General features: G+C 40.7%; 1 protein-coding gene across 3 annotated transcripts in view; it reads right to left on the reverse strand.

Annotated features, from left to right (window-relative positions):
• Window positions 1-426: 426 nt before the first annotated feature.
• The window catches only part of LOC134822696 (uncharacterized), a 36598-nt gene continuing 10730 nt past the window's right edge, over window positions 427-26294 (reverse strand). For 2 of the 3 annotated variants that reach the window (XM_063833891.1, XM_063833892.1), the window contains 6 exons: window positions 5005-5155; window positions 4454-4544; window positions 3982-4110; window positions 3637-3687; window positions 2985-3108; window positions 427-2631 (listed from right to left, as the gene is read on the reverse strand). In XM_063833891.1, the coding sequence (XP_063689961.1) occupies window positions 2612-2631; window positions 2985-3108; window positions 3637-3687; window positions 3982-4110; window positions 4454-4544; window positions 5005-5155 (566 nt within the window). In that variant the 3' untranslated portion in view covers window positions 427-2611. Of the gene's footprint in view, window positions 2632-2984; window positions 3109-3636; window positions 3688-3981; window positions 4111-4453; window positions 4545-5004; window positions 5156-5394; window positions 5501-26294 lie in introns of those variants that run through there. The other variant, XM_063833893.1, reaches the window with a different exon arrangement.

The raw sequence follows: 26294 nt of genomic DNA on the forward strand, positions 1-26294 counted from the left end.
GCTCCGCTGAATCTCTATGAACATGATAGCCTGAGGTCCCCAGGTAAGGTCGTTTAACGCCAACTTAGTGCAGGATCAAGCAAGTTATAGATATATTTCATACGTATCAAATCAGGTGTGCTTTCGGTGGAGATATAACCTGTGCCTTCATATTTAATCTTTTAATATAATTTGCATAGCAAACAATATTTACTGGTCGAGTGTCATTCATAAATAATTCAGTTATGAGTCATACCTGCACTATTTACACAGGATGTATAATTTCTCAGGATTTTAGCTTTAACGAAAATTAGCTTAATGTTGCCCGTATAGTCCTACCGCTATATAGTATAGCTTTATAACATGCTCGATTTTCCAGCTTAAAATTGTAACCTTTTGCTTAACAAGAGGGAATTTAAGTCTTAGCTGAACAAAGAAAACGAATGGTTAACCAAACGGAGGAATGAAAATATTTGTATAACACTAGTGACAGCAATTTCTCCTAAATTTCCAATTTTAACAAAAACGATTATCCGGTAAAGTATTTCCACTTAAAACCATGTGCAATCGCCTTTCATTGAATTTACATAATAATGTTCGGTTCAAATTAAATGGAAAATAAGTTGAGACCATCTGTTTGTCATAAAATTCAATTTGATAATGGGAAAAGCAGCATGGTTTGGATAACAAGATTTCTTTCCAAGAGTAATAGATGAAAAATCAAGATAAAATATTTCAAGTTATTACACATTTTACAACCTCTATCGATCTATCCTATATTATGCAGTAGTCCAACAAAATTTCCGTAATACATAAAACTTAAATTAAAAATCCAGCGCAAGATTTAAGCGATTTAAAATAAGCAAACAAAACACTTGATACCATTGTCAAATTTGGGTTTCTACTCCTACTAACAGTGCGGGGCTAGTTGGACACGCAAAACGGAAACAGGTTGCATCAAGTGACATTACATCACATCATGTGGCGTCACTTCACATGTCGTGACGTCACATCACGTGCTGTGGCGCGTCACATCGAGCTGGCCACATATGTACAGCGTATTTCCGTTTCTTCTCATGTTTTTGCTGATTGACGGTCAAGCATTCCAGAACCAATATTATCTTCAATGTAAATCAACATCATACAAAACTGCTATGTGATACCTAAATATCCTAAAAACTATCTAAATTTAGGCTTTACACGGAACCTTGACCACCAATACACTGCTCACTGGCAACTAATTTTCAAATCCGGTGAACGGAAATAAATACAACATACTGAAACAAATAAATGCGGCCATGCCCCATAACGGCCATCCCTATCATATTATACACTTTCTCCTCCTTAAAAACTAATTCAAGGTTACCACTAATCATCATCTTGCGAATTTCCCGTTTATTGCGATCCAACTGCCAAATTCTGATTTAAATTGAAACATATTATACTTAAATAATATTACCAATGCAATATGTCCATCGCCTTTCGTCAAAATTATAATATTATTACAACAACAACAACAACCGTTCTCAGAATTTTTTTCAATTTTTGTAGCACCGCAATCCCACGCCACTGGCCCTTAAATGAGAAGTGAACAAAATTTACTATTCTGTACAAAAAAACGAACCCTAAAACATTTTATTGGGCACATTGGGCGAGAAACGGCGGTGCAATTTTATTTAACTCCGGCATTTAAATTCCACGGCAACCGCCTGGATTATGATTTTACAACACAATTCAGAAAGTTAAATCCTATGAAAAGTCTGGAGCGTTGATAAAGAGAACATAGATTTCAAAGTTTTTGCCGACGAAATGTGCATAAAACTGCACACGCAGTCGGCTAGAAGAATTATCGATACCGAATTTTCCTAAGATCTATCACGAACAATCTCTCTCTCTCCGAAAAAAAAACGTAATATGCACAAAAAACTTAAGAAATTAAATCCTAGTCAATTTAACAATTACAGAACAAAAATCAAAAGCTCAGCGATTTATAAGACTCTTCTACACAGAAAAATTTAGTCGTTGTTTATATTATTATTTGGGATTTTAGCAGCGGTAGCGCACATATATATTACTCATAATAAATCTACCCTTAATATATATAGTCCACACAGTGTCACGTCATGAGTCCAGCTGAAAAATGGACAGTTTAAAAACTTTTCTGCCATCTTTATTACTTTCCTAAACATGATGTTAAAATACACACTAAGAACAGGCTAAATATCACCTAAATAACATGTTAAAACTACTAAGTCATAATTTGTAAAGCAGGAACCATCATGAAATGTGGCGAGAGTGGCACAACACTACGCTACTACGCTGGAAATTTGCCAGCACAACAAAATCCTAGTAAATTTAAACTAAATATTCTCGCCCGGAGGAACAAATACATCCGGGTTTGCACCAGAAGTTCAAATTCGTCACATTGCTCTGAGGGAGAGCAGAGTTGGGAGGACAGGAGACCGAGTTCGACCCTCGTGTTGATCACGTGATAGGTTCCTACTAGTATAGGAACCAGTAACTCGGTACCCAGTTTATATCCCGTCCTACACGTCCCAGAGCAGGGACTTTTTCTTAAGAAATAGAGAGATGGAGGAGGGAGAGAGAGATGAAGGGAGCACAGTGATTATCATTAGTCCCTTTCAATCGAATCTGTGGAGGGAAAATATAGTTAGAATATCTCAAAACTATGCTGAGCGCAACCCTCATCTAAAAATAAATACCGTCCGAAATCGACAGTATAAATATTCGAGCAGTATCAGGTTACACGGATACACGCTTCTTACAGGAGAAAAATTAATCAGCGGGTGTCTGGCCCAGGGCCAAACCGCAACTTGAGATTTTGTGCATCATTACAGTAACAGGTAATACGATCATAGCTCTCGTCCGTTGTTATTCACAAAAACAACTAATGATCGGAAATATTTTACTATTTCTCAGTAGGGGAATAAAGTTCCGTAATAAGTATTTCGAATTATTTAAAATATTTAAATAAAATAACTTACCTAAGTCAATATTGACAGTAGACAGGGGTGTTTTATTAACAATACACAGAGTATCGCGATGTATTGGTCGAATGCTAAACATCTCTGGTTCCTCACACAAGGATACAATGTCCAGCCCAATTCCCTGTAAAACATTTCCTTGTGTTTATCTTGATAAGATTGAGATAAATATCAGATTACAAAAGTAAAATAGTGAATGAGTCAGAAAATGTGAGGATGACTTTAGAGCTTTTCTCAGAATACAGGGGCGTGTAAGAGTATATTATATATTATCTGAATTTTTAATCTGTTATCTGACAAGCTAAAGATTAGATCACTGCCCTGTGCAACCGAAATACAATTTCCTCCGGCCGGCGTGAAACTGGAACAGCTTATATTACTGTCCGACAAATCACAGAATTTGATTAGATTCTAGTCCTAGGAGGTGCTTACATACACCGAATCTGACAACTTTTCATTGGAGCTGTCGTAAATTTATAATGGCCTGGGGGGAGCCGAGTAGAGAGAAACGCTGTGACCTTGTGGGATTCGCTTAAGCGAACTGTCAAGAAATAAAATAGCTGAGCGTAAAAGTATCGTAATAATAATAATATAACATGAATGATGAAACCTATTTCATGGAATAATGTGGACACCAGCACGTGGCTCTTACCTTAGGAATTATTATGGAGTCTCTTTTATCGTTCAACTTAACGTAGGACGTCTGAAATGTAACAGTTAATACCACGTACATATGTAGCTGAGTAACAGTAACAGCTGAGTAACAGTTAGTAATATCGCGTACATAATTAGTTGTGGGCAGTGAAAATATTCCATGTGTCTCTAGACTTTAAAGAGCTTGAGCCAGACAAACAGCTTGAGTGTAAGTGTAAATTCCCTCATGGGACATAAAATATCAATCTTGATCAATTTACCATTCAGGACACCATCTTCATTAATATCACTCATTACAAAGATTGAGTAAACTAAAATGAATAAGTATCTGTTGTCGGCTTACCTCGCACATTTTACTAAAGTCTAAAATAGGTCTTTTACAAGGGCAGGTTCTATGTTCTGGATGCCGCCTCTTGGATCCTATTCTATACTGCGTTGGTGAGCTCGGACACTCGCTTCTCGTACTGTAGTCCTGTACAAACATGCAGTCGTTACAAAACTTGGGGAGTTTTAGAAAGAGGGGGGCGTCAAGGGGGTGATATTGGTCATTTCTTGAAACACATTTCTCGGGATAATGACAAATATCCCCCCCTTTTATTCGCCAGTCTAGACCGATGTCCAGCGGACAAAATGAACGATTATCAAATCATGAACCGTGGTCGGATGGAAGCAAAGTCTGCTAAATTTCACTTCAGATTACATGTTTTAACGTGCAGACTGCATAACGGTAAAATTATCGGCGGAATTCAGTGAAACATAACCATGCAATCTTGTAATGGGGTAATTGGATGGTAGTTGGTTGGAACTGTACTTACTTTACTGACTTTAGTGACTTTGGTCCAGATGTTAGATGGCTCAGGTCGCCAAACTGGGATAGCTGATAAAGGTACGCTGCTCACGCGACACCTAAGGGAATTTTACTTTAGAATTATAAATATATAACACAATTTATAACACAATTATAAGTTTATTAAATACCTATGTAAATAACAAATTGATTAAAGGTAGATTATAAAATATTAATTAACTAAACGCCAATATAATAATTATTTACCGACATCAAATCGATTGAATATCGATTATAAATCAATGTTGACATTGGTTATCGGTTATTGGTTAAGTCAATCATAATAAACCACTTAAAAGAACGCTAATGATAGACTTAACAATTATAAAATAGTAGATTATTGGGGACAAAATGAGAATCTCATTTCGTCCCCAATAATCAACCCACTCAAGAGAGCGAAAAATGATTCTTAATTATAAAATAGATAAATTATAAGATCCATTAAACAAAATTCACTTAAACAAGGCCAATTTCCACTTAAAATTTAAATGAAAGATATAATTGTGATAATTTTCTCACCTCTTCTTAGCGGGGGTAGCGATAACGGAGTTCTCACAGGGTCGTCCGATAAGTTTCTCGGGAGTAGACATGCCGCTAACCACTTCGGCTCTGGTCACGTGCCCAGCGGGGTGATTTTCTTTGGTCTCGTTAAACACTGTTGTCATGGTGGCTGAAAAGGGAGGTGTTAGAACGGGTGGTTTAAAAGAATTGAGACGAACGAATTAATTCTTATTTTACAGTCTATGTCTCATGAAAATATGTAGAGGTGTATACTTTATTTGGGATTAATCTTAAATCTGGGTTATTCTAAAAAACGGACGTACATAACACAGCTAACAACATGGACAGTCCAAGCGTAACATACCGAATTAACACACAATAAAAGTAAGTTAATAAGTTAAAACCCACCTTCAAACATAGTGACAAGGTTACACTTCATTAAATATATCGGGCTACAAGCCACAGTTATATGACATAATCTTGAGATAGAATATCTGGTTAGAATATCATAATTAAACTACTTTTCATTTACTCATGTAGAGTATTAAACAGTATAATTGTTATAAAGCAATAAAGTAAGCTTAAAATAAAACATTATGCTATGATGTTGAACATTTTTCTCGACCACATAGGATTAAACTAGGCGCCAAGTTTAACAAAACACTTGTGTGAGGAATTGACACTGAACGACGTTTAGACAACAGTTCCAAACACTGTCACTCTATAAAGATTCAAACTCACAAAACTAGCGTCCCTCGGGAAAACATAAACCAATAAAGAGCACAATATTCTGAGAGAGCAATTACTGAAAAGCTAGATTGCCGCGTTGTAAGAGCACGTACTGTAGACGTGTAAACCGTGTGATAAACCACTAGTTAGACCGAGAGAATATATAATATTACTGACGAAACGTTCCATGAAATATATCTCCACGGTGATATTATGTGGACGCGACAACTACATGAGAGCTAATGACAACTTGTGTTGGCGGTATAAACTATAAACTTCAAACTATAAACTATTATAAACTATAAACTTCAAACTATAAACTATAAAGTTGTGTAGCGTTGTCCGCTCCGTCAAAACGCTTTTTATATTTCACCGAAACCGAGTTTTGGGGCGGTAAAAATAACGTAGAACACCAAAAATGAACCACCACCGCCGACAGAAAATCCATGAGATGGAGAACACACAAAGGATAGTGACTAGCGGGATGGTGAGGTACTATGACGGGGGAGGCGGTTTATGGTGGACCACGCACTACAGATTAATGAACACTCACTAGCCGGTCACTACTCTACCAATATCCTGATTATAACGCTCAGTTGGTCAGCTCTAGTGGTGTATGAGGACTAAAAATATATTTCTTTGTGTGAGTCAAACGAAAATGCAGGTCCCGGAGTAAGTAATATGTCTTGTGCTAATGTTCGGTTTTTAGAAAATTATTCAAAGCGGAGATCAGCACGAAAGTGGAGCTCAACATGTAAAAAGTCAGTGAAAAATGAAAATCCCGGATGAGATGTGATAAGGGGAGACGAAATAAAGAAAAAAGGCCCGGGTGATGATTGAGTTAAAGGAGTATTGTTGGAGGAGCAGACGAGGTCGAACGACCCTGGGGGCTACATGCAGACCTACCCCGGACTAACAACCCCCTACAAACTAATAGCCTATAATGGCATCCGCAATATTTCTACATAAACGTGACAATTGATGCAATGTGTACATTTTCAAGTTATAAAGGCTAGCGGGTATTGTGAATATTTTCATATTATTCAGAATGTAAGACCTTGAGTGTGTACCGGTAGAATCTTTTCGCCCGTCTCGAATGATCTTCACCGTGCGCTTATATTTTACACTCACAAAAAACGGTGAAATTTAAATTGAAATTCTACACTGTGGGTAGGCAATGATCGTAATGTAAAAAAGCGGAGCGTGTAAAAGTTAGAAGAATTCCATAATGATGATGAAGAATGCCAATGAGTCAATCACAGAATATATAAAATACACGGAGAGGTCATACAAATATGACTGCCGCCCGCTACATCGGACTCATACTGGTCAGAGCTAATGCTTCCCTAATGAACTAATGTCCATAACTTTAACTACTGTAAAGAGTTTAAGTTCGACCGACCAATAGTTAAGTCTGGGACGTAGATTTTTAACGGTTTGGAGTTGGTGAACGGAGACATTTCTGTTTGTGCGAGCAAACCGTCGACAATTTTTAAAGATCGGAAATTTTCTTAAACTGAGTATTATAATGATGCTCATTTGAATAAACATGTTTATTGTTATATAGTTACGGACTATCAGACAGGTTATCAAGGTGTGTTTCTACTGCAATTAAACTAGGTTTTCCCCCAGAATATTACCAACTATGAACAAAAAAGAAACCAACTAAGAATTTGTTATCAGGGTAAAGCGGGTCACCAAATTAACGGTCAACCAACAAAGCAAGGAGGAAATAGGAGAGGCAAGTTCACGGTATCTTACAGCCAAGATATTTGCACCTTCACAGAGACTTTTAGTGTCAACAAATTTCGCAGCAATGGTACCACGATGTGTGGAAGACCCACACGACAGGGGATATTAGAGTGCTGACATTTTCTGTACATTAACAAACAGTTAAAATGCAGATTTAAGGGCAGATAAATATATTAAAAATATTAAAATGCAGATAACATTAGGTTCAAATTAACACTGTTCCCATGAGTAGACAATGAGGCTAGACAATGAAAGTTTTGTCTAGACACAATCATCTGGAAGTGGGGTTATAATTGTCATAGTAACGCGTTAACTACAGCAACGCTTGGAAGTGCAAGTGGGGTTACAGTTGTTACGGTAACGCGTTAAATTACAGTTGCTGCAGTAACGCCTGGTAGGAAAGTTACAGTAACGACATGGACTACTGCAGCTCACTGCTCAGTAATGAACGCTCCGGCAACGGAACTGACACTTCAATTTCAGTACCCGCCTCATTTCTAGAAAGATCTCAAAAGCTGTGCAACGTCAGCAAGTAATGCAGTTCTGATGAAACATATCGATAAGAATGATGAAAAATATAGATAAGAATGATAGAAACTCAAAAGCTGAGTACGGCAGACAGCAATAAAAACGCGTCTAAAAAATTACAGTACGTAATAGGTAGAAGTATTAGAAGCAGCAAGGGCCAATAAGAACGAGGAAGGAATGGTCGTGACAGTACAGTGGAACTAGGTATGGCCTATATTTACTGGAATGAGCAGACAGCACTCATATTAATAGCACCTGCCAACTGCAACACTGCCAGGTAAACAGCCAATCAGGACACAGTATCCAGCCCACGTGTCACAATCCAACCAATCAGAGCAGCACAATTCCTTGTTTCCTGGAAACAACCCCGCGGCAGCTTGTTAAAGTTTATATTGCTCTGTGCCCGGCCAAGATAGCAACATAGTCGGGCACGAGTACCACGTGACTTGTGTGGTGGTGGTGTTGCAGCGAGCTGTGCACTTGCTGCTGAGCTGCAGCTTTGCAGTGTAATTACTGCTCTGGCACAGTTAGTGAGACTAAATCTGGCAGCTTGTTACGATGTCAACTATTTCACCCTGTGGGAGAATGTCAGATATTTCACCTTGTGGTGGGAAGAATAAAACAGCAGCCGCAAAAAGGAGTCATCAATCTTGTGGACGGCAGATCAACAAGGAGCAGGGGTGTGGTGGTGGCGACACACCACGACGGAGCGAACAAAGGGTGGAGCAAACAAAACGAAATATGTACTTCAGTACTACATGATCTCAGCACAGCGAACAATCTAGATCGTTTTACACACTGCGACACAGCACAGTGCGACAGAACAGGGCACATTGTACTGTTGGCAGTCTCCCACAACTAGCTAATAGGTTAATAGCTGAGCTGCTCTCAGAGCTTCAGAGAGCGCTTACTTTCTCTGAAACACGGAGAGTGAGGGAGAGAAGCCCGAGAAGTGGGAACGTTGTAATTTTATTCAAATACTTCCCGGCATCGCGAGCTAGATTCGGCACATTAATGGCTACCTGCCATACCGTGAGCCATATGTTTACCGCATGTAAAACTATGTCAGCAATGGAATCCACATTAAATTTCTACAATATATGCGAGGAATAGCCGGACAAATTACGGCAAATAATCGGTATTTGGCACGGATAGCTTAAAAGTGAGTGAGTGAGAGGAAGAGTACTGAGTACTATAAGATTTATGACAACTAACAATGGCACACATGTGACACCTGACAGCTGAGTAAGTATTAATTACACGGTGCAGATAGAGGACACTGAGAAGAGGACAAAAGGAGAGTAAGTGTAACAGTGCCAGCCAGCAGCCATCATGGTGATATAAGACGCAAACGAATAAATAGAAAATAAACAACACCAGTAGCGATAATACCAGATAAAAAGTACATAATATGACGGAATATTAGATACAGTATTAATATACTGTTAGAGACAGTAGAGAAGAGATAGTGCAGCAGAGAGAATGTAATAACAGATGGGTAACAGCTGCTTCCTACAAAATGGGAAATATGCCAATAACGCAAACCTCGTGAGCTCCAAATCCTGAATATTCAACTGTGACTTGTACAAGAGCCAAGTTAAAGCGGTACTAAGAGCAGATTACTGTACATCTGAATAAACCAATCATAGGTCGACTATTAGTCACGGTAGTTGCCTGACTCCAAATATTTAACATCCGTACTCCGCGTTATTTGAGAACAATCGCTTACACTGAAGCTTATAATCCTTTCCTTTCTACTATAGTTTATATTCCAGAGAGGCTGGATAAAGAGTGCATATAAATGCTACATATTATTGCACTTCCTCTAGGCCGGACAGTGCGGTCACCGACTACAGATTCTCAACTCTGGTTGGTTCTGATGAGTCACGTGGTTGGTATATTGCTGTCTGATTGGCTGGATTGGGTTGCGTGAGAATCGCTTTGCTACAATCCGATTATTGCCAAAGAGAAAGCTTCATACGGAGAGTAAACCAAATATCTTGGCGACTGACGAAGATTTGGCGACACCGCCGTGAAGAAAGCCCAATAAAACAGCAGCAAATCGTAGTGAGTCGAGACTACAGTGATAAAACAGCAAAACTATTCATCAATGACAACCACCACTCGACGCGAACACACAAACACACCACTGTCACGTCGCAGCCCTCTCATTGGTCCAACCAAGTCACGTGCCTGAAATACCTCGCTGTGATTGGTCCGGACGACCTCCACGGAGGTCGGCTTGGAGTAATAAAGTTTCGTGTGGTAGGGATGTAATCAGCTAACCCTTCAGCTGGGAGATCGGCGATGAATAAAGTGAAGAAGTTTCGGGTGTAAGGTATACTAGGTTAAAACCAATTAAATTTACATACACACACGAAGCTACAAGACCTTTAAACCAGGTAATATAACGTGTGCGTGAACATGCTTTTAAGCGATTTTATCTGAAACCTAAAATTAAAGTTGTGCCCGTTATCACTCGAGAGAAAATTTAATTAATATTTATGTTGCCGCCAACTGCCAAGCATAAGTATTTGCTGGTTCAGAATTTGGGTTAGAGTTCAAAGTTTAATATTAAACAGCAACCCGCCAACCCAGTTAAACCAGTATGAGATAAATATCAAGCCCTCTAGATAGACAAGTAAAATGCTCAGCACGAAGCACACAAGAAACATTAGACAGAGGAAATGTGAGCGTGTTTTGTTCGACACAGCGCAGAACTTAACCGGATGAACAGAACGAAGTTACAAACCCATGTTTTCTATGCGGGGGCCGGGGGCGGCGTTTCACTGAGGGACAACAAACGACCGCTATAAAAACATGAATGAAGGCGAGTAGCAGAATCTCGTGCGAATAAAAATTGTTGAAGAACTGTAAATTCGAGACAAAACATATTCAACTTATTCATCTACTAGATGCATATATTCATATTGCATAAATGCACGAGTTAGTATAATCTGAATGCACGTGGTGCACACTTATATTCATGAGTAATTACGTCAGAAAAGGAACGCTCATCATCTCCCCACCAACAGTAACAGTGCTAGGTGCTACAAATAAAGATATCATACTCTAAATATATCGGTTTCAGCTATAGTGCTGCGTAACGTGTCATCGAATCCTTAGATATGATTAAATTTAGGACCGCCGGCTGCACGATTTTCAACGACTTTGCACCACATAGTCGCATATGAGATCGTGCACATCAAAACCAACATTTTCGGGTTACGTAACCTCCAAAAAAACTACGCTAAAAATGGGACATCTGACACAACTGCGCCATTTCGACAAAGACAAGCCGTACAACACCCAAAATTTGCCCTCCTATAGAAACCTGACGAAATAAAAGCTTCGGTAATTTCGTACCGGCCAATACAATTTTAGCAAAGAACAAGAAGACCCGAAAAGTCTGAATGTTGTAACCAAGAATGTACATGAAGTTGTAAGCCGCGTAAATTGAAATGTATCATGAGCGGCTTCGTGCCGATTTTTAAAATGTTCCCGGCAGATTATGAAAATTATCCTCTGTACGAGAGGAGAGCTGAAACAGGAAAAATACCGCCAGAAACAAACCTGCAAGAATGCCGAATTATCGATGATACGATCAATAAATTATCGATACTTTGCAACGGAAATAAGAAAGAATACCCCAAAAATATGATAATTGAATGAACAAGGACAATGGCAAGATTACTGATTACCCACTGCATTACCCACTGCACTGCAACAACCAAAAACTGCACCAGAACAGACACTCAAATAGCCGGTATATGGTAACAGCTCATCAAATACCAATACACAGCGTGCCTGAAATACATTAACAAATCCCCAAAATGAGGCAGCTTTTGATCAGGACCTGAAATGGGGACCTGAAGCCCCTGGAAGTTCTATTAAGGTATTTAAAAACAGTACAGATAAGAGATGGTGATAAGACTCGTGACGGGAAGCTACTGAGGGGAGGTTGCCAGGAAAGCGGCAGGAAGTGTAAGTAGGGGGCGGAAACAAGCATTAGTAGACACACCTTGGTGTCTTGTTTACCGTACTTAGAAAACTATAAACAATGTGTGTTTGCGTTTAACTGTAAGGAGTAAGGACTGACCAGCTGAATGTTACCGTATTAGACCGCATTGAAAGGAGGGAATATATAGCCGCATTGGCCCGCATTTAACTGAGTAGTTTATGAAACGAGCGGATACAGAGAATATAACCGTGGGGAGGGAGCGTATCTTGCGGGCAGATCTGGTGAAATGAAGCTAGACAACAGATCTAGTCTCCAGATAGATGTGAAGGTTTGTATAGCAGAGATACCCCATAAATGCACCAGATAAGGTCTGATCTACATTAACACTGATAGTATCTCCAGTGCATCGTGCTCTTCGGTTCCGGAACATTCTGTAGAGTGTTCTGCAGAAACCACTATACAGACACTGGGTGTTTGTTGTGGAGGTAATATGTTCTAAAAGAGGTACTTTGACCAGAATATGATACTTATAGACTGGGTTAATAGCATTGAAATATAGGGACACCTTGAGAGTAGCGGCAAGTAGGGGGCAGAATCCTCAAACATTTAATTAAAACCGGACCAGTGGAAACGAAATGTGGAACGAGTATTAAAAAGCGAGCAAAGGGAAATACAATAAACCAGGAGACCTAGAAGGCAGCTAATGGCACACACAACTCGCCCAGATGATGGCACACAGGTTATAATATAATAGTGGACAGGAAATATAGAGCTCACTGAAATATATACCGGCCGGTAAAAGCTCGTACAAGATAATAGAGTAATATATTTGCTGGAATTGTGCCCGCAAGACATTAGTTTCATTAGTTATTATATTAAGAGAGCTGCGTCATCAGTGCTATTTAACATCCAGCTATTGAGTATTGAGTATAGAGTCTATATATAATGCTCTATATAGGGACTATATAGAGTCGTTATATAAGGCTGGGCGGAGGACTTGGAGTCTAAAAATAGTTTCAAGAGAGGGGCAAGTTGAGAGTGCTGTTAGATAGGGCCGAGGAGGATATCTGGTAATGGAGGGGTGCACGCCTGGGCAGTGGGCATGCGTCATACCAATTTGGCCGGCCCCGCGCTCTCCTATATCTTGTACCTGGTGAAGCTATTGAACAGCTGCTCTTATATATCTTGTAATAACCAGACGAAGCTAAAAGTGTGGTTTAAACGATATGAGACAGCCGGGGAGCTTGATGACCACTGGCGACCACCACCTGACTCTGGCTCGACACTAGGTCCCTGGGTCCCAATCAAGAAATGAGCCATGATGGGTGGTAGTTCCAATATGGGCTCACCTTGCTATTGTCAGGGGTAGTGACCAGTGAGTCAGCAGCATAAGATCTATTTATGTGTCCTGGATCAATCTTTAAATGATTCATCAGGGGAGGTGGTGGAATATGATGTTCAACATGTTGGTCACGTGATGTTGGAGATAAATTGACTTTAAATGACACAGACAAGGGAGATAGACGGTAATTTGATATCAATACATAGATATATCACTAAAGATTGGATATAATTGATCAGAAGCTCGCGTCAAATTCACCGAAACATTGTTATAACTGGCACCAACTTGCTGATAATTTCAACATTATTGGATGTCGTCCAGGGTAATAGAGCTATTATTTGTGGGACTATTAACACAGACCCACGGTACACAAAGAGCGGGAATAATAAATTATGGGAAGAAGTGTCCCGTGACTTTGTCTCAAATGTCACGTGATCACTATCAGTAGCCCGCCTCATCTTCAAAAGATCTGTCAAAATACCGGTATCGACTTCCAACGAAGGTTCGAGTACATTTTAATAGATTTCGAGACAGAAAGATAGAGCGGATCTATCAAGAGAGATGCCATTTCAATTCCCGGTCGCTCTTTGACGGGGGCTATAACTACAACCAACAATGGCTTCTTCTAATTACAAAACCTTTTTATTGTCCAACTTTTTAGTGCTACACAACTCTGAGAACTCAGTTCAGGCTAATCAAGCAGGCTAATAACGAACTACTAGCTAATCTCTCATTATATCCTCGGTGGAGAGAAAGAGATCTCGCGACTACATGTAAACATACTCCAAACAAAAGAAAGAGAAGGGCGTAGTGAGAAGATGGGCCACATGCCCCGGCTTTAATAAGCTGGTGAAAACACGTGCTGTACCACCGAGCATGCAATCAAATATACAGGCCTGTTCAGGGGGGGGGGTCCAACTACACTGTTCAGACCATATGAGAACGGGCCGGTAGGGAGCCGGACCTGCCTCGTAAGGAGATTATATCTGGAACAGGGCCAACAGGGTGTGTGATATAAAGTGTGAAGTCAGTGAAGTGTTGCTTCCGAGAGGAGAGGAGATATAATTTGTATTTAATGTGAGGGGAATGAGGGGACCGACAAATCGTGTGGTGTTCGAGCAAAGAACTGATTACTGAATATCTCCCACTGTCTGAGTTGGATGATTCCAGTTCAGACGACAGGCGGGAGAGCCGTTACATGGTTAAACTTTCGAGAGAGGGAAAGGAAGAAGTGGCGCAGACAGAAAGAGGGAAGGAAGTGAGAGGAGATACAGTTGGTGGATTAGATAATGTTGGATACAATATACCCGATAACAGGGGGATCTGTGAGAGGAAACCAGCTAACATCTGGAGATGAAAAGGTGCGAGAAAAGGTGCTGAGAGCACAAGTGGATAAGACTGGAACCACTCCAGAACCACTGGTAGGAGGTTGCTCAGAACCGTTAACAGGGGCACGCGACCCACGCGAGATGGTGTCGCTACACTGTTACTACACTGTGAGAAACAGTTGAGGGAGCATGTGCGACCCGTGCTAAGAGAGGAGCCCTCTGGTGGGGCGCGTGCCGGTTGATCTGAGTGATCTGGACACGTGCCCAGAACCAAACATCCCCTCAACAGGAGCTTGATACTGAAGCACTGACCCGTGCTGGAGGAGAGTGCTGAGTGTGTTATGGTGATAGGCAGATTAGGCACGTGGGCAATGCAAATACCATCCACAGGACAGGAGTTTGGGGTTAAACGGCGACAAATCCCCCTACTGATAGGGTACTGATAGCAGTCTGAACTGGAGAGTGGAACTAGAAGGTGCGATCTGTGGTGGGAGAGAGGTGGACCTCTGGTGACCGGTGAGATGGATCATGGTGATATGCACGTGTTGTGTCTGCACCACTGGCTACCTTACAGAACATCCTTTCTACATTACTAGGGATTTGATACTAATAGTAAACGACTGACAAATATCTTCCACTGTGGAGGTAGAACTGAGAGAGCTTGTCAAAAGTTCTAGTCTGTGAGGATGATACACCTTTTAAAGTTGATGTCATGTCTAGCAAAACTTAGTGACTAGTATCTAATTCTAATACTGTGCCCCTTTACAAAGGCACCTGGCACCAACTTATTACCACATAACTTCACCGCAGACACAAAGAAGTGAGAAGTAGATACCACCACAACCGGAGATACTGAAGAAATGGATCAAAACCAACAATCTAAATGCTAAACAGGCAGGCAGGTAGAGAGAGAGAAGTGTCTCATTTAGTGCACACTAAAGATGGCAGCATGCCGCCGCGGCTCTGAGCGCGCCTCCACCTATCAAGCAGGCTGTTAACAGGTTGTCGTTCACTAGACGTTAGCACACCACAACCAGTACACGAGACAAATAGAGCACTTGATGTAGTGCACCCCTCATAGTGCAGAATATGTAGTGCACCCCTCATAGTGCAGATATAGTGCACCACGACCTGAGATCTGGTGTTGTGTTAAAAACAACTGGGTGCAGCTCACGGTTTGGCGAGCCGGCGACTGCCAACCTGATGATGCCTTATCCCCGGAACTGTCCAGAGGGTGCTCAAAATATCTATATTTGTTATATGAGAGGGTACTGGATAGTACTAATAGCGACTGTTTAAACCAAATTGCTACTCTAGTTATACTTATTTATAGGTCGTCGGGGTAGTACTGTAATATATAACTGTCCGCGGACACACACCATCAATGTTTAACAGATCCCCCTTCTGTAATACAGTTCTCTCGTTAAACAGTAACATGTCTTCTTTTGTGTGTTGGCTTGCTTCTACCACGTTTCAGTAGGGTGGCGGGTATTATGGAGCTGCTGCCTCGACCAAGGCAATTTGCCATTCAAAAAGAGGTAGTGGTCATTGGGCCGTCAACAAAGTGGGAGTCGTTTAAAAGTTACCATCTATAATGGGAAGCTTTAGAAACTGCTGTAATGAAGGTAAGTTCCATCAAACTGCCACATTGTGTGACGATGATATCTAGCTATTTAGTGAGGGTGATATTATTGAGTTTTGTAGGAGCAGACCCTAAGGGTTTCTTACAACTTAGTAATATAATTAGAGCAGTTATAACAAATGACCCTACAGTTCTGCTGCTGCTGCTGCTGCTGGGGGAGCTGAAGTAGCACGGTTAATGATGCATGTCACTCGTTCTTATGCACTGACAGAGGGAGCCTCTGTCTTTCAACAGGGCGGAGGATTGTTGGAGAAATGCCAAGTTCTTTGAGACACACTACCAAGTGATATATCTGCGAGGTTAAAACGTGAGGAGTGGGAGGTGATTCCATTAAGCGTGGCAATTGTCAATGGTATTTAATTGTGACAAAATGAACACGAGTGAGGGAAGCAGAGAAAGAGTGGTCATAACCAGACAATGACAAAATAGTCATATACTACACACAAAGCCAAAAAAAGCATTCGAGCGAAGCATATGTTCTGAGTTGCCATCGCAACTCTAACGTACACTAGCTTGTTGCCCACACCAACCCACGTGACAGGTTTGTGCTGATCGGCTATTGGTCAGTTACTCTTATCCCCGATATCTCATTGGCTGCTAAACTCCACAATAGTCTGGACTGTGTACAGGAAGACAGCTATTAAACAGCTAGCCGGCAGTGGCCAATAGGAACGCTGCATCTCACTAACCCTCCAAAGGGAGGACATTCTCCAAGTCACGTGACTGACCGAGAGTTTCCTTTCTCTGGATACCACTCAATGAGAATTATATCAGTACTGATAATAGTGGGGAGACTAGAGAGAGAGAGAGAGAGAGAGAGAGAGAGAGAGAGAGAGAGAGAGAGAGAGAGAGAGAGAGAGAGAGAGAGAGAGAGAGAGAGAGAGAGAGAGCGAGAGCGGAGGGTGTTAGAGGTGCCCGGGTACTATAAGAGGTGCTCTGTGATTCTGTTAATAACACCACTTATACTGAATACCCCTCTCTCTCTCCTCTGACAGTACAATTACCAGACCACCCTGGTGAGGTGCCAGGAGGCTCCACGAACTAACTCATTCACTAATCATCAGGGCCAGGGGGTGCGCTGATGAAAGTTCTCCTCAAGATGTATTGAATATCAGAAGGAGTTTCTCAAGAGAGACATAAGGTATAAGTACAAGGTACGATGTAGGAAACACGTATGAAGGGTTGAAGAAGTGTGGGGCTGGAGGGGTCCAGGTGGCCGGAAGTGAAACGAACTGTGGAGAGAGTACTTAAAACATTTTGCGAGAGTGATTCACACGCTCCCGGATATGAACGCGGCGGCGACACACACGCAGAGCAAACAAGAGTTCCTAGCTCTCAGCCAATCAGAGAACAGAACTTCAAGTCCAGCAGCCAATAAAATACAAGAACCATGGTATATTAACCAATCCGAGCCTGGGAAATGCGAGTATAAGCCAGTGGAACTGGAGAAATGTAGGACAAGAGAGGTCGATTAGCGAGTGAACGGTACGTGAGCCTGTTCCCAGAATGTTCTTGATACTACTGAGGTCACGTGAGTTACTGATCACGTGGCGTACTCTAATTGTCAGGATCATGCACAGTTCATGCAGGAAGGCGCAAGATCTTGGTTATATTTGTGAAATAGGCCTGCTTAAATACTACATACACTACAACGGCTCTGACTTAACTAAAGATATAATATTAACTAAAGATAGGCGTATTCCCCGAATGGCCGAATAATGAAACTAAAATAATAAAATGTCCGGCTCGCTAAAGATATGTACAATATTTCCGTATATGGCAACTAAAATGGCAGTTAATCCCAAACATTTTCAGAGACAAGAAAATTACCAAAATGTGAGGGTAGGCGGGGTACTAAGTTCACGAACCAAAGGAAGCTACTCAAAGTAAGAATACGAGGGTAGTTTGTACGGCACTTTCCCATCACATGCCATGAACACCTCGCATACCAGGGAACTGTTCCAACTTCACTCTAATTTGGATATCAAATATTTCCCACTCTCTCCCCGACGTGAAGTTAGGATTCACCGCGATTTGGAGGAAACCAGTACAACTTGTATTGTACGAATTAGATTGGGGAAACCGGGGAAAATTAAAGGGTATATTGTTACATTCCCGCAATTTTCATGCTAAAATGATGCTTAAAGTAAATGTCCAGTTAGAATTATTAAATTTCCAAATTTGGGATATTCTTAGGTTGAGTAGTCGAAGAAAATGAGAAAAAGGGAGGTGGCCATTCCAATGAGAACACAACCAAATTATGGAACCCTGGGAATTAAAGAACCCAAGGAATTCGATTATCGTTTCTGAAAAACAATACTTGGTACATTTTGACATTTAATAAAGTTAAAGAAGAACGTGTTAAATAAAATCATGATAAGCTAATCGGGTGAGGACGTGGCACAGTAATATAGATGCAGGGCTTGAAATCACTGGGTGTGGGTCCTGGATTTGGTTACCGGAAACAACTACATCAGTGTTATATAATAACCGTTAATCTCAAATCAAACACGATTAAAGTAATTTCTAATCGCGAACTTGACCTTTAAAATGTGTTAACAAAAGGACCGCACTTGAGTTAGGGCCTGCCCACACTACGCCTCTATTCCCCGAATGTCTGCCCACACTACGCCATGTTTTGACGGGCCACATGGCGTGGGTCAAAAAAACCGGATTCACACAACGAGGCGCGTAGTGTGGGCAGAGCTCCCGCCAGTTGGCGTGGAAACTCTCGGGGAATAGAGTCACGGATTTTTAAATCTAAAGCCCCGCAAAGTTCCTCAGAACACAGGACGTGGTGTACAAGTGGGAGACACAAGGTTCAGTGACCAGCTGGTAAAGAGTAAACCTCACTAATGATCCTTACTTCTTACTCAGCTCCTCCAGATATCTGGACCTGATACTTCACATGAAGTCACTCTGTCTGGTTAGGTTTCAGCTGGCTAGAACAGGGTTCCCGCACTTTAGATCATATTTACTATTTGAAAAGTAAGAGGAATTTGTATGATCTAAGGGCCAGCTGTGCCCAAAAATATAGATTTAAATAGCTAACAACGGTCATCGGAACAGGAATTAAGTTCAAAAATAAACTGGCGAGCATATTTCAAACGTGACCCAGTAAAATTTAACTCTATTAATTCGCTTATCTAGTAGCAATAGAGCTCACAGCTGGGTCCTAACACAGATCATAGCTGGCACCAGAACAGGTATTTAGTAAAAATAAAGTTTAATCTGGGAAGCTCAAGAAGATTACGTCAAGATTACGTGTTTAAAGGTCTCGCAGAATGTTCTCGTTCAATAATTATAATATGATTCTAGAACTCCACCACAAGCCAGGAAGGTGCTCTAGGAACACGGCGTGTGGGGCCAGGTGCGTAGGAACAAGCTCAGACAGTCAATAATGGTACGTGGTACGGGACCATATTATGTAAGTACGGGACCATATGGGTTGGTCATATATTCAATATCTAAGTGGAGATGTGCGAGATTAACTGAATATATGCGATATTAAAAGGGCTTGCTTGGTCAACTTGACTCGGTTAATGGCTTAGAAGGATATAATATATAAATATAAATATAAATACTATCGGGGTGAATGAGGTCACTTGCAAAAACAAAAAATTCAAGGCATATAACTTTTATTGATAACGTTTTCCCAGGAATATAAAATTGAATGTAATAAAACTACTTTTAATAATCAATTTTCGCAGGTCACCGCAGCTGTACTATGCAGAGAAGCACTTTCCGTTCCTAAATCTAATGGCGACGAAGAATTTAAAAGATTTAAATGAAATTATATGATAGGAGGTCAAATATTCGATTTGACCATTTATGGTGGCGTTAAAGCACCGAAAATCATTTTATCAGAGTTATTTCTTAAACTAAATCCTACAAATATGACGTGTCACCAGACAATAATCTTTGCTTGAGCTAAACGCGCAGGACCGTGTGTTGCTCTAGTGAACAATAATAATAGTAATAGCAGTTTATAGTGTGAGGGCGCTCCGTGAAATGGAACCTTGCAGGAAGATAATAATAATGAGGGCGAGGTCCTGGATTCAGCCAATCTTCGGGCAGTATTCCCGCACGTGCAACCAATCTATCCAATAAGAGAGCACCGTACATGGTGACACGTGGGCTGACACGTGACATGCATGGTACAAGATATTGGCAAGATACAGGAAATGTTATAACACTCCTGTGAAGGCTATAGAAGTAATTATAGCGGACAGATAGGCACATATCATTGTATAATGTTAACCGCTGCCAAGACCAGTAATCGTGATCTTTACTGTTAATTATTACAGTGCGTGTACAACATTAATACTAAGAAATTTGACAAATAAAAGAGACTACTTCTCATCTCTCAAGCTGACCCAAACAAAGAAAGCTTCAAAAAGAAAAGGTGGACAACACCTCCCCACGTCTACACGCAAGATATGGCAGCAGGACCCCGTGTGAACTAATGGCTCTCTAATACCCGGTAATTGGGTATAATATCTATGTGTGTGCAGGAGAGCAGTGTGTTAATGAGGCACTGTCGGTTTCCGGCCGCCTAACAATCACCTTTCTAGTCTTCTCGTGTTTGGATCAGTGCCAGGATTTGGAAATAATTGGCAACCAGCCAGCAAGGCCAACATAATGGAGAGCTATTGTGCGTTATTAATGGATAATGGATATTAATATCGCGACCACATAACGCAATATATAAAGCAATAAATAATCATCACATCTAATACAGATCCAATAAAGTAATCATAACGCAGCGAGGGAGAGTGTAAGATAATAAGAGACGACAAATTCAAACCTTGCAGCACAAAAGGTGACTGGACACCAATCTAGGCAAACGTCCAACACAAAAAGTGATGATATCTGATAATAAAAGATCACTAGTCCTCCGCCGCGGGGGAGAATGACAGTAATAAGGTAATCAGGGAACTGAGCAGCTGCTAATAAGCACCCGACAGCGTGGTGACTGCTGGGACGGTCATCGGTCATCATCATTACAGGAACACAAAACGTGGTAGTTTCCTCGGAAAAGGAAACCACGCTACTCAGTACGAATATCCTATACTCAGAGATTAGGTAGAGCTGACATGGGAAACTAGTTGAGTCATCTCCCAATATAACGTTATGTTATATATATACGAGCGTTACATTGTAACACAGTCGCCGGGAAACCCGTGAGAGTATCCTGGAGTAGTGAAATGGAGCGGTACAACGCTGCTAATATAATTGACGGGTATGTAACAAGAAGTGCGGATATCTGGTTCTGGCTGCCAGCCAGGGTGTGACAGATATCGGCAAGAAACACTTCAAAAATTGAAAATATGCCATGGTATGAAGCTTTAATAGTTGGAAATGTGCCATGATATGGCACTTGTAAAGTACGAAATATTCGGCGTTTGTCGGGCAGCGAGCCAGGGCCTCACATAGTCCTGCGACCAAGCGTTTACTACTGTAAATGAAGAGCGCTGAAAGGTTATAATAACTGCAGTGTCACATGGTGATGTGTCACGTGGTGTGAGCTGTCACACGGTCTGTCACGTGGTGTGACGTGTACCAGTATGCCCAGATATGGTCATATTGGTGGTGTGTCACATGATGTGTCACATGACCGATATTCGAAGAACGGTTGACGGGTGTCACATTCCAAGTGTGAGACTGAAAGTCTGCCTCAACTGAAGAACTCTTCACAATCGTTAACGAGAACAACAAATATTCTAAAAATGCCGTAACATTCAACAATGTTTAATGTAAGTCTGTAACGAAATATCAAATACTACAGATAACTCTCGCAAACAACAATCGCAGAGATAGAATAGTCGTAAGAGCTTGCACTTGCACACTAAAACGTATATATTTGTAAGCAAACACAGACCACAACTAACGGTATGCAGCTACAACTGGCAGCGTTCCAGCAGCTCACACAGTTTAACTCAGCAACAGACTGTGATTACAAGCAAAAAAACGCAGACTTTAAACTTAGAAAGCATGGACGACACAGACCACCTATATCTCGTACAGTTTGGCAGGCAAAATGCCATATATCTACTGCTCTAACAGTACTGACATATGTTATACCGAGGGAGATATGATAGTTGAACGGCTTCGTAACGCTTGCAACAGTTCTATTTGAGGAATGGAGAACAACGTACAGCTAACAGAAGTAACAGGTGATTGTGCTGGCTGGCTAGCCAGAGGCGGGTTATTGCTAGCTAGCAGCGAACAGCACTGTTTGTTTGTTGAGAGTGGGTGCGGTGTGCAATGTGGCTGGACACTGTTAAAAGTGCAAAACTAGCACACACTACCCTACACTGCAGTAACACATACCTGATACCACAAAACACATATAATACCACAAAACCGATACAAAACGTGTGACATATTCAAACAGTGTAGCACAGTAGAGTGTACAAATTAATATTAGCAAAGCCAGAGAGTGACAGAGAGAGGGATAAAGGAAAGCGCTGAGTAGAAATGTAGCTAGCAGTGACGTGACCATGCAAGGCGGGATCTCACAAGTGCCCACCCTTTTGTTTCGCACTAATAAGAAACATGTTCCCTGCAACTGTCTCAAAGCGTTATTATACGGCGAGACGATTGATTCATATATGGGTACTGTGCAGTGTCATAGTGTTGTAGACTGATGTATACTGTGAAGTGTAAAGGCTTTAGAGCCTTCACTGTCTTTATAAGCGACGAAGTGGGGCGACGTACAACACTAGAGTTATACAGCACTGTGACAGATAATAAAGTTAAAACAGAGAGATAATGATGAGGTCAAACAACAGAAGTTTAGTCTAACTGTGTGTTGATAATACGAGGGAAACTAAAGATCAGAGATAACTACAGAGATGGAGTCTTTGTGTTACTACGAGAATGAGAGAGGTGGTGTGTGACTATAGTCGTAGTCACGGCGGTAGTCACAGCTGTAGTCACACAGTCACACTGCTATGTGAGAATATAATACACGCGGCTCTTGTAAATATAAATATAAGATTTCAAGCGCTTATTTGTGGGATTGTCCCGGTATAATACAACATCACAGAAATGGACACGTACATTGTTGTAAAGTGTGTTTATCTTGGAGTAGGAACAAGAAGGGTGTTGTAAAGGTGTTGTAAAGGTGTAGTAGAGGTAGGTGTATGTATATGTAGGAGGGGTAGTAAAGCTCCGGACAGACTAGCTGTCCCACGACGCTAAACCCCAACCTCAAATTTTAAACCTTAAATAAAGCCTCTTAACCAACACCACACCCTCCAATTTTGAACTTTAAATGAGGCCTCTTAACCAAAACCACACCCTTAACCACACTGCATTCTTAAACCTAATCCAAAGCAGCAGGGGAGATACCAAGGAAATGACATGTCCGTTCCCTTCTGCTATGGGTGTGACGTCAATTAAAAGCTTAATTTAGGAATTCGTTATATAATGTCACTTATAAATGCCTTGAAACGTTACAAGTAAGAGGTTATTAATAAAGCTATTAAGTAAATTGAAATTTCGCCGGTATTTAATAAATGCTGATGTTTAATAACTTATTAACTGCCATCTTTAGCTCTGGCAGAGATTAGATGGTGATTTTGTGATTCATTTCACGAACCTCTGAAGTTCTAAAGAACTCTCCGAAAGTTTTAAAGCAAGAAACATCATAGTGAGGTTCAATATGTTGAGCTCTGAAAATCACAGTAGAGATGTAAATGGCCGGATCGGATGTGGTCACGAAGAAGCGGGAAATGCCACGATCTTTACTAATTACAGTAAACGTGTCTGAACACAACTGAACATTCCGGAGTCGTTAGCTGGCACAGCTACACAGCGGTATTAAAGCGGAGGAGGAGTAGCTGGCAACTCAATACAACTAATTAGTGATTATTAGCCATTATGGACCACTACCAAAAGCTTTAATTAGAAGTGAGATCAGAGCCAAAAGCGGAATTTATCAAGCAATTATGCAAATAAGGTGAGTAATAAGTAGGGTTCAAATAACGGAAAGGGGGTAATTAGAAGGGGTAACAATGATTGAGACATAATCCGGTTTAATAACCCAGCTTAACTTAATTTTAGAGCTGATTAGTATCAGTAAGTGAAGCTGCTTGACTTGGCAGTGTGTCAATCTAACTGCTTCTTAATCTTATGTCCTGACTAGATTTTGGCACGGTCGTTGGTCACGGTAGTGTAACGATAATTCTTTAACACTCTTGACGCACATCCGTCAGAATTTCTGATGGTTTCTGTTTAGACTCAGTAAGCAAAAAGAACATTCTTTTGAACATTGTTCTTGCTGACTCTAACCAGAAACCAACCAGAAACTTTTAAACGAAATAAGCATTTAATACACCGACAAAATAAAATTGAACGTCAAGATAATAAAACCTGTATGTGATTATCACCACAAGAGCTAACAACAATAATTGTTGTAACATTGGTATTCAGTAACGATAGGGTAGATCATTGATCAAATATTCCAGGTTGCTCTGAATTATCTACATGTAATTAACTGCGGGCACGTTATACTGTCAGATCTACAAGCTGTATATCGCCAATAACTTGGCTGTAAGAGAGATCTACATAACACCGTTACTAGCACCCCACAGTAAGTGGTGCCCAACCGTTAGTGGTGCCCCAGGTAGTAATTATAGAGCTAACACTTGATAATTTAGTCTTAGTTAAAGTTATTAAACATATTATCAACTAATTCAACTCGCATGGTGGGCTAGTAAGTTGGCTTATATTACTATATTAGTCGTGATCTTAGACAAATTGAAAAATTGTAGTTATATGAGGGCAGCAGGTGGAAGTTATTAATAGTCTATAACGTTAGAAACTGAAAGTTATACATTATTATATACGCTCATTTAACTGAGCTTGAAAAGCAAAATAGAGAGACTGAACTCTCTATTAACATAACTATAATATATTGGAGCTATTTTCAGCAATATATAAAGGGCTAACATTCTAGAACGTTCTATACTACATCCTGAATATGCGCGGTGCCCTTAAAGAGCCTTATTAATGTACCTTGCATCTAACTGTGAGCTGAGTAAGAAAGTCCAATCAATATTCGTAAAAACGAACCTTGAATATTACAGTATGTGGTGGGCATTTAGTATTTACAAGACTGCAACCGGTTATTTGAGCTAATACAATCTAAAACGGGAGCGTGTCTGTCACCTTTGAGAGCAGCACCTTGCTCTGAAAGAGTGGTTTTGGAGATATTACGTTAGAAAACCTTTTAAATAGGGGGTAAGAAGTGACAAGAGTAACGTTTAACCAGAGAAATGGGGGAGAGAGGCCGAGGGGAGTATTATTAGTTGTCTGGGGTATGTTATTAGTCTATATACAACCAGTCAGCAACAAGTATAAGAGTTCTTGCTTTAATATCTAACAAATATTGCTGAAGAAGCTCCTGTAATATTAAAATCTAGCAAGTATTGGGTTGGAACAATTCCCACAGACCGCCTACATATTGACATCAAGCTACCTGTTCAATAGATCAGATCTTCAGATAGATGCTGCAACAACGTCAACCAAGCTATTCTATGGAACTAAAGCATGAAATAAGTCTTTACGCTAAGTGGCCAGTAAAACGATCTAATGGTCTGTGATGTGAGGATTTATTACCGGTCATACTTGGGCTCAGCTCCCCACCTCGTACAATATCTGGTGCTAATATAGTCAACTTAGCTATGTTATAAACGTCTGTCAAGATCATTTGAGAGGAAGCGACGAGTCAGAATATATAAATTAACGGTCGATCTCGCAAGGATGGGATTGTTATCTCCGTAATACAAGCTGCACTGCATAGCTGCATGTAAGAATGGTAAACATATCAAAAGAAAGTGGTGGTATCATGTCTAAGCCTTAGACATGCAAGCAGGCGACATGGTACAGCCGTCAACAATCTGAAAGCGTAATGATCTGGTAGCTCAATCTACTGCTCTAATATTGTAGATAGAATTATGGCTCCTCTTGCAAGAGATTGTAAAATAGATAGAATTATGGCTCCTCTTGCAAGAGATT

This window comes from Bolinopsis microptera, chromosome 11 (assembly GCF_026151205.1).
Source record: "Bolinopsis microptera isolate Bmic1 chromosome 11, MBARI_Bmic_1.0, whole genome shotgun sequence".
Lineage (NCBI taxonomy): Eukaryota > Metazoa > Ctenophora > Tentaculata > Lobata > Bolinopsidae > Bolinopsis > Bolinopsis microptera.